General features: G+C 56.0%; 1 protein-coding gene across 13 annotated transcripts in view; it reads right to left on the bottom strand.

The window, feature by feature from the left end:
* Nucleotides 1-9,881: 9,881 nt before the first annotated feature.
* PMEPA1 (prostate transmembrane protein, androgen induced 1) overlaps nt 9,882-13,613 on the bottom strand; it is a 47,816-nt gene continuing 44,084 nt past the window's right edge. For 9 of the 13 annotated variants that reach the window (XM_070051383.1, XM_070051380.1, XM_070051389.1 and 6 more), the window contains one exon: nt 9,882-13,511. In XM_070051383.1, coding sequence (XP_069907484.1) covers nt 12,933-13,511 — 579 coding nt within the window. In that variant the 3' untranslated portion in view covers nt 9,882-12,932. The remainder of the gene's footprint in view (nt 13,512-13,613) is intronic. The other 4 variants (XM_070051381.1, XM_070051390.1, XM_070051386.1 and 1 more) reach the window with 1 other exon arrangement.

Genomic DNA, 13,613 nt, shown 5'->3' with positions numbered 1-13,613 from the left:
CCTGGCTTCGGATCGGCCCAGCTCCGGCCGTTGTGGCCATTTGGGGACTGAACCAGTGGAGGGAAGATTCTCTCTCTCTCTCTCTCTCTCTCTCTCTCTCTCTCTCTCTCTCTCTCTTTGCCTCTGCCTCTCTGTAACTCTGCCTTTCGAATAAATAAATAAATCTTTAAAACAAAACTCTTGTACCTGAAATAAACAGTGTCTTTGACGGGCCCATCAGTGGACGGGACACAGCGGAGAGGGAGGTTAAGGCTGGAAACGCATCAACAGAAAATTCCCTCCTGAAAAGGCAGAAAGGGGAGGAAGCAGAGCAGACCCTCCGATCACCGGGGGCAGGAGGGACCACAGGCAGTGGATCACCGGGGGCAGGAGGGACCACAGGCACTGGGGATCCCAGGCGGGCATGGGCGAGAAAACAGACCGCAGGTGATGGGCTGGGAGTGACAGGCGCCAACTCTGGGACTCTGGAAGCTGAAGAACATTGAGCGGGATGATTGCCCCCGACAGATCATAGTCGAATGTGGAAAAACATCAGGGAAGAGATGAGCTTGAAAGAAGCCAGAGGAGGGGCCGGCACTGCGGCGCAGCGGGTGAACGCCCTGGCCTGAAGCGCCGGCATCCCATAAGGGCACTGGTTCGAGACCCGGCTGCTCCACTTCCGATCCAGCTCTCTGCTGTGGCCTGGGAGTGCAGTGGAGGATGGCCCAGGTGCTTGGGCCCTGCACCCCATGGGAGACCAGGAGAAGCTCCCGGCTCCTGGCTTTGGATCAGCGCAGCTCTGGCCATTGCAGCCAATTGGGGAGTGAACCAACAGATGGAAGACCTCTCTCTCTCTCTCTCTCTCTCTCTCTGTGTAACTGTTTCAAATAAGTAAATAAGTAAATTTAAAAAAAAAGAAAGAAGCCAGAGGGGGCAGCGCCCCCCTCCCTGTAGAGGGTAAGACTTCACCAGACTTCTCCGGAGGGAACTTTCCAGCGAGAAGAGGGTGGGAGGAAGTAATTAAAGTGCCAGGAGAGCTACCAACCTGGAATTCTATTTTCTTTCTTTTTTCAAGAGTTACTTATTTATTTGAAAGTCAGAGAGAGGCAGAGAAAGAGAGGGGTCTTCCTGGGCCAGGCCAAAGCTTCCAGGAGCCAGGAACTTCCTCCCAGTCCCCCACGCGGGTGACAGGGCCCAAGGGCTTGGGCCACCTGCTGCTGCTGTCCCGGGCCATGAGCAGGGAGCTGGATCGGAAGTGCAGCAGCCGGGACACGAACCGGAGCCCACGTGGGATGCCGGCATCACCTGCTACCCCTTGCAACTTTCTTTTGAGCTAACATTTTCTTCAAATGTGAAGAAGTAAAGACTTTCCCAAATAAACAGAAACTGCAGCAGTTATGGCCAAGCTACTCTGGGAGAATTCTTAAAGGAGTTCTTCAGAGAGAAGGCGGTTCCGCAAGCCAGCAACGCAGATCCACAGAGGCCGGGAGCGCTGGAGACAGAGAGGGTGGAACACAGCGCTGAAGTTTTCTTCCTGTAATTGGTCTGATGGGCAATCGTTCGAAATGACAGTGGAGACAATGGGCTTGGTTGATTATAACTGTGTCAGCCGCACGACACGGGGCAGGGGATGGGAATGGGATTCTCCGTGTCGTGGACTGCAGGTTTTGTCTTCCCCCACGTCCTAACCCCCAGGGCAGTCCTGTCTGGGAATGACGTCTTTGGGAGGTGATTAGGGTTAGATTAGGTCAAGGGGCGGGGCCTTCATGATGGAATTGGTGGCCCAGTAAGAAGAGAGAGAGGCGTGTCTCTGTCTCCTCCCACCCTCTGCCCTCCCCCAGAGCACACCCTAAGGTAAGTGCAGGTAAAGACAGAGCAGGAGGCCGGCGCCGGCGCCGCGGCTCACTAGGCTAATCCTCCGCCTTGTGTTCTAGTCCCGGTTGGGGCGCCGGATTCTGTCCCGGTTGCCCCTCTTCTAGGCCAGCTCTCTGCTGTGGCCTGCCGGGAGTGCAGTGGAGGATGGCCCAAGTGCTTGGGTCCTGCACCCCATGGGAGACCAGGAGAAGCACCTGGCTCCTGCCTTTGGATAGGCGCGGTGCGCCGGCTGCAGCGCACCGGCCGCGGCGGCCATTGGAGGGTGAACCAATGGCAAAGGAAGACCTTTCTCTCTGTCTCTCTGTCTCTCACTGTCCACTCTGCCTGTCAAAAAAGGCAAAAAAAAAAAAAAAAAAAAAAAAAAAAAAAGAGCAGGAAGCTGACCATCTGCAATCCAAGAGAGAGCCCTCCCTCCCCAGGAGTGTAAGGAGGAAGCACCTTGACCCTGCCCCCCACCCTGAGAAAGCGTTTCTGGTGGGTCAGCCCCGTCCACGCTGTCTTGCAGCAGCAGCCTGACACTGCTAGAAGATCCATCAGTGTTCGTGCAGCAGGGCAGCGTTTTTAGAAACTGGACTAAGAATAAATGTAAATGATCTTGCAAACTCCAAGATTTTAGGACAAGCACTAGCATTTTTAAAAGAAGAGAAAGTGGCATCATGCATAGTGCTCAACTTAAACCAGAGCAGTCAGAAAGAGAGAGAGCAGACACACAAAGTAAAGACCAGCTACGAAGAGAGAGAGAGAGCAGGGGCCGGCGCCGGGGCGTGCTGGGCCAAGCCTCCACCTGCAGCGCCGCATCCCACATGGGCGCCAGTTCAAGTCCCGGCTGCTCCACTTCCAATCCAGCTCCCTGCTGTGGCCTGGGAAAGCAGTGGGAGATGGCCCAAGTCCTTGGGCCCCTGCACCCGTGTGGGAGACCTGGAAGAAACTCCTGGCTCCTGGCTTTGGATCAACTCAGCTCTGGCTATTGTGGCCATCTGGGGAGTGAACCAGCAGATGGAAGACCTCTCTCTCTCTAACTCTGCTTCTCAAATAAATTAATAAATCTTTAAAAAAAGAGAGAGTGAAAAAAAACAGTCATAAACATGGTGTCTGTTAGCCCAACTATACCCATAGCCACTTTAAATGTGAATAGTCTAAATATATCAAACAAAACAGCATGCAGGAATAGCCTTTTTGTTTTTTTCTGTTCTTGTTGCTGTTTGCTTTTTTTAAAGATTTATTTATTTGAAAGACAGAGTTATAGAGAGAGGTAGAGCCTGAAACAGAGGTCTTCCATCCACTGGTTCACTCCTTCGACGGCCACAACAGCTGGAGCTGCGCCGATTGGAAGCCAGGAGCCAGGAGCCAGGAGCTTCTTCTGGGTCTCCCACGTGGCTGCAGGGGCCCAAGGACTTGGGCCATCCTCCACTGCTTTCCCAGGCCACAGCAGAGAGCTGGATCAGAAATGGAGCAGCTGGGACTCAAATTGGCACCCATTTGGGATGCCGGCACTGTAGGCAGCAGCTCCTGCACCTGCCACAGTGCTGGCCCCAGGAATAGGTTTTTTGAATCAGCCTATTATATAGTATCTCTGCAAACCCCCTCTAGACTTAGAATCCACACAGGTTGTGAGCAGACTAACAAAGATGGACCATGCTTGCACTAATTAAGAGAAGGACGGGGCCAATACATTAATCTCAGAAAAGCAGACTTCAAAACAAGGCAAGATACCAGGGACAGACAGGCACTGCACACTGATGACAGGAGTGACTTCCCCAGAAGATGTGATAATAATAATAATCCTAAATTTGTATGCACCCAAGACAGCATCAAAATACACAGGGCATGGACCGGCACTGTGGTATAGCAGATTAAAGCCGCCTCCTGCAGTCCCGGCATCCCATATGGGCGCCGGTTCTAGTCTCGGCTGCTCCATTTCTGATCCAGCTCTCTGCTGTGGCCTGGGAAAGCAGTGGAAGATGGCCCAAGTCCTTGGGCCCCTGCACCCACATGGGAGACCTGGAAGAAGCTCCTGGCTCCTGGCTTGGGATCAGTGCAGCTCTGACCGTCACAGCTACCTGGGGAGTGAACCAGCGGATGGAAGACCTCTCTCTCTCTCTCTCTCTCTCTCTCTCTCTCTCTTTCTCTCTGCCTCTCCTTCTTTCTCCGTGTAACTCTGACTTTCAAGTAAAATAAATGCATCTTTAAAAAAATACACAGGGCAAAAAACTGATAGAGGTGTAACGAGAACTAGAGAACTCACTCCTGCAGTGGAAGTCTTCAAGGCCTTTCTGCAGGAATTTGTAGATCAAAGAGGTAGAAGCCAGCAAGGACTGAGTTGAGCTGAACTGCGCTATCAACGCCTTTGAAGGTATCGACATCTGTAGGAGACCCCACCCAATAGCAGCCGATCACACTCTCTGTTCAAGTCCATCTGGACGTTCTAGGCCCTGAAACACATCTTAACACATTCAAAATAATAGAAATCATACAACGCGTGGCCTCAGGCCATAGTAGAATTACACTAAACCAATCAAAGGAAGACAGTTGGAAACATCTCCAAATACCTGGACATAAACCACTCACTCCTAAATAACCAGTCAAAGAAGAAATGACAAGGACAGTTAGAAAATACATTCATGAGGGTGAAATCAGACAAAACCCCACACACTCACGCTTGTGGGGCGCAGTTACAGCAGTGCTGAGATCGAGCTTCGTCGCGGTAAAATGATCAGAAAAGAAGAAAAACCTGAAGGCTATGTCACACCGAAGGAAGCTAGAAAAAGAAGGGTAGTTTACACCTAAAACAAACAGATAGAAAGAAATTAAGAACATAGCAGAACCTAATAAAAATAAAAATATGCAGTAAAGAAAATCAACAAAACCAAAATCTGGCTCACATAATCCTTCAGTGAAGTTGACAGCCTTCAGCTAGGCTAAGCAAGCAAGAAAGAGAGAAGACATGAACTACCAGTGTCAGAGATCAAAGAGGAGAAAGGCGCTGTGGCGTAGCGGGCGAAGCCACCGTTCGCAGTGCCGGCATCCCTTATGGGCACGGGTTCGAGTCCCGGCTGCTCCTCTTCCAATCCAGCTCTCTGCTATGGCCTGGGAAAGCAGTGGAAGATGCCCGAGTCCTTGGGCCCCTGCACCCATGTGGGGAATTGGAAGGAAGTTCCTGGCTCCTGGAAGTTTTGGCCTGGCCCAGCCCTTTGTGGCTATCTGGGGAGTGAACCAGAGGATGGAAGACCTCTCTCTCTCTCTCTCTCTCTCTCTCTCTCTGCCTCTCTGTACCTTTTTCTTTCAAATAAATAAATCTTTAAATAGTAATAATAATTACAATAAGGAAGCTAAAAAAACTCTATGCCCGTGAATTTGATAATGTAGAGGAAATAGATGAATTCCTGAGATACATAAACTACAAAGACTCACATGATAGCAGGTGATCTGAATGCTTGTATCATGAAGGTAACCAATTATTAATTAATAACTTCCAATAACTTTCTTTAAGCATCAGGCCCAGATTGGGGAGTTGGGTGGGTGGGGGAGAGAGAGAGAGAGAGAGAGAGAGAGAGAGAGAAAGAGAAAGAGAGAGAGTTTCCATGCATTGTTTAACAACTAAAATGCCTGCAAAGGCCCCAGGACCAGGCCAGAGTCAAAGCTGGGTGTTAGAAGTCCAATCGGGTTTCCCACGTGGTGGCAGGAACCCAGTTACTTGAGTGATCACCCTGCGTCTCCAGGCCTGCAATGGTGGAGAGCTGGAGTCGGGAACCGGACTCAGGCGCTCGCTGGGCTACATGCCCACTCCCCAGGTGGATTCAACCAAAGACTCGAGGGAGAAATGATACCAATTCTCCAGGAACTCCAGAAAACAATCTGAAAAAACACCAGCCCACTCTATAAGGCTATGGTTAACCTATTACCAAAACCACAATGGAAAAAAAAAGACATTACAGGAACTAAAAGCTACAAGAAAGTATCTTTCATAAACATAGATGCAAAAATCTTCAACAAAATAATAGCAAATTAAGCCCAACTATAAATATATACACATATCTATCTATATCTATATCTATATCTATATCTATCTATCATCAAGAATTATATGGGGCCAGCGCTGTGGCATAGCAGGTAAAGCTGCTGCCTGCAGGGCCAGCATCCCATTTGGACACCGATTCGAGTCCCGGCTGCTCCACTTCCGATCCAGCTCTCTGCTGTGGCCTGGGAAAGCAGTGGAAGTAGCCTCAAGTCCTTGGGCCCCTGCACTCACATGGGAAACCTGGGAGAAGCTCCTGGCTCCTGGCTTTGGATTGGCACAGCTCTGGCTGTTGTGGCCATCTGGGGAGTGAACCAGCAGATGGTAGACCTCTCTCTCTCTCTCTCTCTCTCTCTCGCTCTCTCTGCCTCTGCCTCTATGTAACTCTGTCTTTCAAATAAATAAATAAATAAATAAATAAATATTTAAAAAAAATTGGGGCCAGTGCTGTGGTGTAGGGGGTAAAGCTGCTGCCTGCAGTGCCAGCATCCCATATGGGTGCCAGTTCTAGTCCTGGCTGCTCCACTTCTGATCCAGCTCTCCACTATGGCCTGAGAAAGCAGTAGAAGATGGCCCAAGTCCTTGGGCCCCTGCACCCGTGTGAGAGATCCGGAAGAAGCTCCTGGCTTTGGATCTGCACAGCTCCAGCTGTTGCGGCCAATTGGGGAGTGAACAAGTGGATGGAAGACCTCTGTCTATGTCTCTATCTCTCTCTGTAACTCTGTCTTTCAAATAAATAAATAAATAAATCTTTAAAAAAAAAAGACAGTTGTGTGCCTCCTGAAACTGTCTTTAAAAAGTAAAATAAATAAATTAAAAAATAAAAAAAAAGTCTTGCAGCATGCGCAGGGTCAGCTACTCCAGGTGCACAGGGACGGTTGACCACGTCAACAGTCCAGCACCCAGATGAGCAGGCTGAAGCTGAGTCAGGACCAGGGCAGCGGTGCAGGACGTGTTTGACAGACCCATTCCTGACTCCCGATCAAAGGCAGTGGCGTGAAGGTGCAGTAGCCTGAGTGTTTGCGTTCTACCAAGTTCTCAGGTGAAAATCCTGGCCCTCCAGGCGCAGTGTTGGGAGGCCGGGCTGCGGGAGGTGATCAGTCCCAGGGCAGGGCCCGGGGGCTGTGGTTAGCACCCTCCAACCTGACGAAGAACGTTCTTGCAGAACCTGCCGGCCAGCATCGCGCCCCGTGACGGGAAGCTGCCTGCTCTCCCCTGAGAGAAACAAGCGGGGCCCCTCTCCCTGCACCAGTCCACAGCACACTCCACGCCCCGAGGGCTGCCGCGCCCCAAGCTATGAACAGGCGATGAAGTGCACACACATACAGAGAGCAAACAAACAAGACTGCTTCTGTTTACAGATGACGTGATTGTCCATGGAGAAAACCCCAAGAATCAGCGAAAACTCCGGGAACTAGCAAGTGATTTTAGTACTATAGTGTTGGGGCCGGCGCTGTGGCATAGAAGGTTAAGCACCAGCACCTCATATGGGCACCGGTTCGAGTCCCAGCTGCTCCACTTCCGGCTCCCTGCTAATGCGCCCGGGAAGGCAGTGGAGGATGACCCAAGCCCTTGGGCCCCTGCACCCACGTGGGAGACCTGGAAGAGGCTCCAGGCAAGGACCTGGCCAGCCCTCGCCATTGTGGTCATTTGGGGACTGAATCGGTATATGGAAGATCTCTCTCTGTCTCTGTCTCTCTGTCTCTCTGCCTTTCAAAAAAGTAAAAATCTTAAAAAGAGATAAATTTCAAAAAGATGAAAATTAAGGAAAGTAAGCCAGTAGGTAAAAGGCAATTGTTTCTCTACATACCCAGTAACCCACAATGCGATCCTGAGAAAAACCCAGACGTGCCCCTTAGAGGGAGATTCTACAAGCTACCTGAGCGGCCTTTCTGCAGACTGTCAAGGTCATCAAAAGGGAGGGCCCCCGGGGGGGGGGGTCCCTGGCCCGAGGACTTGTGGCAGATGCCGCATTAGGGCTCCTGGGCGTGCTCCCGGGACAGAAAGTGGGACCAGCTAAGGCGGCGTGAGTGAAGCTGAGGTAGGTGACCAGGTGTCCATGTGGGCTCCACTGTAACAAGCACATCCTACTCGCGTAGGTGGTATGATGGGCAGCCCTGGGTATGCAGAAATCAGTCTTCCCAATTTTCCCATAAACATAGAATTGTTCTGAAAATACAGATTTACTTATTTGAAAGGCAGAGTTACAGGGGGAGAGAGAGAGAGAGAGAGAGAGAGAGAGAGGTCTTTCACCTGCTGGTTCACTCCACAAAATGGATTCAATGACCAGGGCTGTGCCAGGCCAAGAACCAGGAATCTCGTCCAGGTCTCCCACGTGGGTGCAGGGCCCAGCACGTGGGCCATCTTCTGCTGCTCTCCCAGGTGCGTTGGCAGGGAGCTGGATCGGAAGTGGAGCAGCCGGGATATGTACCGGTGCTCCTATGGGACGCTGGAGCTGCAGGGGGCAGTGCAACCCCTGTGCCACCCCCACCCCCCTCGCCGTCCTGCTTTGCAGTGACCCGCATGGGACACACACTCCGCAGCCCACCAGGCCTTGTAGTGTGCACGTCTGAGTGTGCTGAGTGAGGCCCGGGCAGGCTTGGGATCCGAGTGTGTTCTCTGCTGGCAGAGGCTATCTGCATCTCGGGACTCAAGATCCAGCCCTGTGCAAAGCCCCCGCACACTGCTGGGGGCCGCCCGGGACTGCGGGAGCACCGAGGCCTGGGCCCGAGGCCTGGGGTCTCCCAGCACCCCGCATGCTCACAAGGATGAGAGCAGAGAAGGCGGGGGCCGCCCCGCATGAGGAGCTGCCGGCTTCGGGCGGGACGTAGCGCCTCACTTGGTGCAGTGGGTGCTCGCTGTCCTCCCCGGCTGACGCTGTGCCTGCTGGAGCCATCCTGGTGCAGGGGGCTCCCTTCTGCTGGGAACGGCTCTGCTCTGCCCTGACCACCGGGGGTAGGTGGGCCTGTCTCTGGGTCCAGCCCAGGGCTGCAAGGGGGCGCTTGGTTACGGTCAGGACACCCTGCAGGGCCCCTGCGTTATCTCAGGAGACACCAGGAGCACCCCTGCGGACCCCACTCCAGGCAGGCGGCTGAGGCTCTGCCAGCGCTGTGACCCAGGGAGAGGCGGGCTCCGGGGCACGGGCACACAGCTGGGGCCCCTGCTCCCACCAGCGAGGGGATGGCTCTCCCGGCCCCGTGTCACCCAGGATCCTCACCACCACGGAGGGGGAGGGAAGGCAGATGGGTGCCAAGCTCTGCCCCCCCCCAGGGGGCCACTGTGGAGCCTGAGCCGTTTCCAGGGCTCCACGACTCGGAGCCTGGGAGACCCCGGGGTCGAGGCCAAATGGCCACTGTTCCTGGGGGCGGCTTTCGCGGTGGCTCGCTTAAGCAGAATGGACCAGAAACCAGCGATGATTCCCTGTAGTGGGTGCTGGGGGACCCCAGCCCCAAGCCCCTTCGGATCCCCTCCTGCAGCTCCCACGGCCGCTGCTGCTGAGGGTCTGGCATCTGGGGGTCCACGCGGGGGCTTCCTGATTCCTGGACCGCTCACGGCTCCACTCCTAAGCAGCAAGAGCCGGGGGAATGCGGGGGCCCCTCTCACAGGTGCAAGGTACAGAGCCCCCCGCCCTGGGATCCGGTGTGGCTGGGAATTTACCTGGAGCCGCCCCCCTGGTCAGCTTCGACCCCTGCTTTGCCCCCCGCCCGGACTCCCTCAGCCACCCCCGGAGCCCCCCATCCCCCAACACAAGCCTGGTTTCAGGTTCACTTCTGGGGGAACCCCTGAGAAGGGAGGAGGAGCCAAGGTGAACAATGTGGTCCCAAGCAGGAAAGGGAGGAGATGTTTGCAAACCCTGCTGATCCCGCAGCCACCTGCTGGGCCCCCAGTGCGGGAGGCACTGAAACAGAGAGGCCCACGGGACTCCTCAGGGCTGCACAGCCGCTCAGGAAATGCATCCTGGGGTTGAGGCCGAGCAGAGGGGAGGGGCAACACAGCCAAGGAAGACGCCTGGTTCCAAAGAATTGTAAAATTTATTGGGTAAGTATTGCAGCTTTTCAGAAGTCATCATTGCCACTAACGATTACTGATACAACAAGCAATTCCTTCAGGCCTGGAGGCGGGCCTCCACGTACAGCGTCTGGGCCAGCCGCACACGGTTAAGGTGAACACAGCGCGGGAGACGGGCGGGGAAGCGTGGCCCCAGGGCGGGAGACAGGGCGGGGAAGCGTGGCCCCAGGGCCGGACGCAGCCTGGGCGCCGGGCGCCACCTCGGCGAGGTTCCCTGAAACACACAGCACAACGCGACTTCTTTCCTTATCGGCGGGTGCTCGGCGGTTCTGTTAGCTCGGCGTCGAACACAAGGAAAACATTTCTCTGAAAAGGTGCAATTCGTGTTCCGCGTGCCCCTCCCTGCGGAACGAGCTGCAAGGACAGGGAGCGGAGCTGGTCCTCACCCCGCCCTGCTGGGGAGAGGCCGCTGTGGATTTTGCAAAAACCCTGGGCTTTGGGGAACCTGGGCGGTGCTAGAGCGATCGGCTAAGTCTGCGGGCTCAGATCCAGGCTTTGAAGGGGAAAGGAAGAAACGTGGTGACTGACATGCGGGAGAGACTGACAAACGGGGGAGGGGAGAGAAAGCTCTGGAGCCTGGGTGAGCAGCGTCCCCCCAAACCAGTCTGGTCCCCCTCAAACCAGCCACTTCCAAGGACCCCACTGAACTGAGTGCAAGGTGGGGCCTCCCAAGAGGCACTGCAAAGACACAGACAGGACAACGACATCAAGGAACCGGGCGGCAGAGACCCCAGGGCTCTGGGTCCCACAGGGCAGCCAGGAGCTTGGCTCTGGCAGCGGCCCCCCACTCTGATCTGGGGGAATCGGCCCAGTCTTTGACGAGCGCCGCTCCCCTCCTACGCTTCTGCACCTGTCACGCAGTGGGCAGGGGTCTCAGGGGCACCAGACCACAGCCCTGCCCGTCACAGGGGCGGCTGTGCCCTCAAGCCAGCTGAGGCCAGCCCCCTTTCCGCCTCCCCCTCTCCACTCAGAGCAAAGCAAGCCAAGACGGCCACCCGCCGAGACCACCCCCCCCAATCCAGCTCAAGGGTGCCACTCATGCAAAGGAGCCTCACTTGTGGGCTTCCGGCCCAAGTGAGAGTGATCCAGGGTCCCTGACAAAAAGGGCCAGGAGGGGGCCTCTCGCCAAGCTGGGCACAATCCACTGCTGGGATGGGAGGGACACAGGGCGACAGGGAACAGCGGGCGTCCCTGCTGACCACGGGAAGGGATGCCAGTGCGGACGAGCAGGGCACCGGCCAGAAGTCCCTGCCCGAGACAAGGGGCCAGGGCCGCCTCAGTAAGGCACGGAGACGCTGGCCAGGAAGGAAAGACGGTGCACACCTCGCCGAGCGCTGCCCCACACCTCTCCCGACAAACCCAATGGGCTTCTGCGCACCGCTCCTGAGAGGAGAAGCACGCCCAGGCTGCCGAGCGCAGGGAGAGGCAGCCGCTGTGCAGGCACGAGGCCTCTGCCGGGGAGCGCAGGGGCACCCGCGACCCACGCGCCGCCGACTGCCACCTTCAACACCTGGGGACGTCTGTGGATAGAGCTCAAAGGGTCAGAACTCCAACACTGGGTTTCAAGTAATAAAAAAGCTGCTTTGCGACAACAGGTGCACCTCCTGCCTCATCTCTCCCGTGTTAGCCCACGTCAGCGTTCGGCCCCACGTGGGGAGACCCCTCCAGGGCACGGCGGGGGTGTCAGCGAGTCTGCAGTGGGCAGCAGAGACCCCAGGCCCGGGTCCTGGTCCCTGGCAGAGCCCAAGTGCCCTCGCGCGCACTCTCCTCCTGTCCTGACTCCTGCGTTCCCACCTGCCGGCCACCAGCCGGGGCTCCTGCCAACCCCGCAGGTCCTCAGGAACAAAACGCCAGGGAAACACGAAGCCACCAACGCCTCCGGGATGGCCGTCTCCACGGAGCTGCACAAGGCAGGAGCGCCTTTCCTTTGGGTCCTCGGCGTGCCGGCTTCTCGCGTGAGGACAGATACGTAAGGGGACAGACAGGGACGAGGTTAAACCTCGCCACCTCGCCAGCGCATGGCACCGACCCCGGCGGGCTGGACAGCCACCGGAGCGTTGCCAAGCCTCAGCCGCTGCCCTCTGGTGCGCCCCTGCCCCTGCCCTGCGTGGACCCTCATGGTTAAAAAAAGAGCAGGAAAGTAACTAGGACGCCTTCAACAACTGTTTATTTCATCTGGAGACACGCAGAAGCACCCCCTGGAACCGGGCACCCCACAACTTTCCTCCAAGGCCCAGAGCGGGGAAACGTATCCCTTCGGGAGGGAATGTGTGGCGTGGGGACCCCCGGACAGGGCATCGGTCGGGCGGCCCGGCGGCCCTCGGGATCCTGCCCGCTCCGCACCCCGGGGGCCAGCTCGCCCTCTGCCTGGCCTCTGAAACTCCAACATCTCTCCCTTAAAGTCTCAACAGACACAGTAGAAGTTGTCATCCAAAAAGCACTGACACATTTATATTAAAAAATAGTGCAAAATCTCAACATTTATATAAATAACTCTAGACCCCTGCTTTGTAACTGCTTAACACGGTAATACACGCTTCCCGAGTTGGCACTCAAAATTGCCTTTTTTTCCCCTCTTCTAGTTCAGAAAACAACTTTAATAGGACTCTTCTAATACAAAAATACTCCTGCCCTCGCACGTACAGCTCCTCTTATTTTATATATATTTATATATAATATTGCAGATTTTTAAAGGTTTTGTGCAAATACATCTTCAAAGTTAAGTGAAATAAACAAAAGGAAACAAGCATTCGCGCACGCAGCGTGGCTAGAAACACAAAGTTCTACTGCAGGTTTTCTCTTTTGCCTTCAAGACACAGCTCGACAAAGGAACGTGGGGGTTTTTTGTTGTTTTTGTTTTTTGCAAGCTTTCTCAGCTTGTGCATTCAGACCAGACAGAACACGGAGTATTTATACAGCGGGAGGCGGGAGGGGGCGCAGGCTGCGGTCCCCGCCCCTCGCTGCCCCCCTAGGCCCGCCCCCAGCTCCGGGGCTGCTAGAGGGGGTGCCCCTTCTGTTTATCCTTCTCCTTGCTCCAGACAGCCGCGCTCTGCAGGGGGGCGAGGTGCGTGTGCTGCAGCCGGGTCCCCTCCAGCAAGGGGGGCGGCCCACTGCTCTGCTGGTGCTGGAAGGAGCCGGGGTAGTGGCCGATGACCTCGCTGTAGGTGGGCGGCGGCCCCTCCATGCGCCCGCCGCTGCCGTAGCACGTGGCGCTGATGCCCGAGTTACTGCTGGGGGGGCAGGGGCCGCCCAGCAGGGCGCTGTCCATCAGGTCGCTGTCGAAGACGGTTCTGTTGGGGGGCGCACGCACCGACTCCCGGTTCAGCTCCAGCTGCTGCTCGGGGTCCCGCAGCTGGAGGGTGCAGGGGCCCTGGTAGGGCGGGGGCTCCTCGCCGTCCGACAGGGAGATGGTGGGCGGCAGGTCGATGTCGTGCTGCAGGTACGGGTAGGTGGGCTGGAAGCGGTGGAAGCGGCCCCGCTGCTCGAAGGGCGGCACGGCCAGGCGGTCAGCGGGCCGGGCCGGGGCGTAGACCTGCGGCTGGGGGCGGGGCAGGGCAGAGGCTGAGACCCTGCTCTGGGAGAGAGGGCAGCAGGGTGGGTGGCGTGTGGAAGAGGGGCAGGGACGTGGCCCCGCTGCCAGCCCGCTCCCACCCGTCCAGGGCAGCCAGGCCCGAGC

Source organism: Oryctolagus cuniculus, chromosome 11 (assembly GCF_964237555.1).
Source record: "Oryctolagus cuniculus chromosome 11, mOryCun1.1, whole genome shotgun sequence".
NCBI classification, from domain to species: domain Eukaryota; kingdom Metazoa; phylum Chordata; class Mammalia; order Lagomorpha; family Leporidae; genus Oryctolagus; species Oryctolagus cuniculus.
The sequence above is the reverse complement of the archived record's forward strand: the minus strand, read 5'-3'. Positions and strand labels throughout refer to the sequence as shown.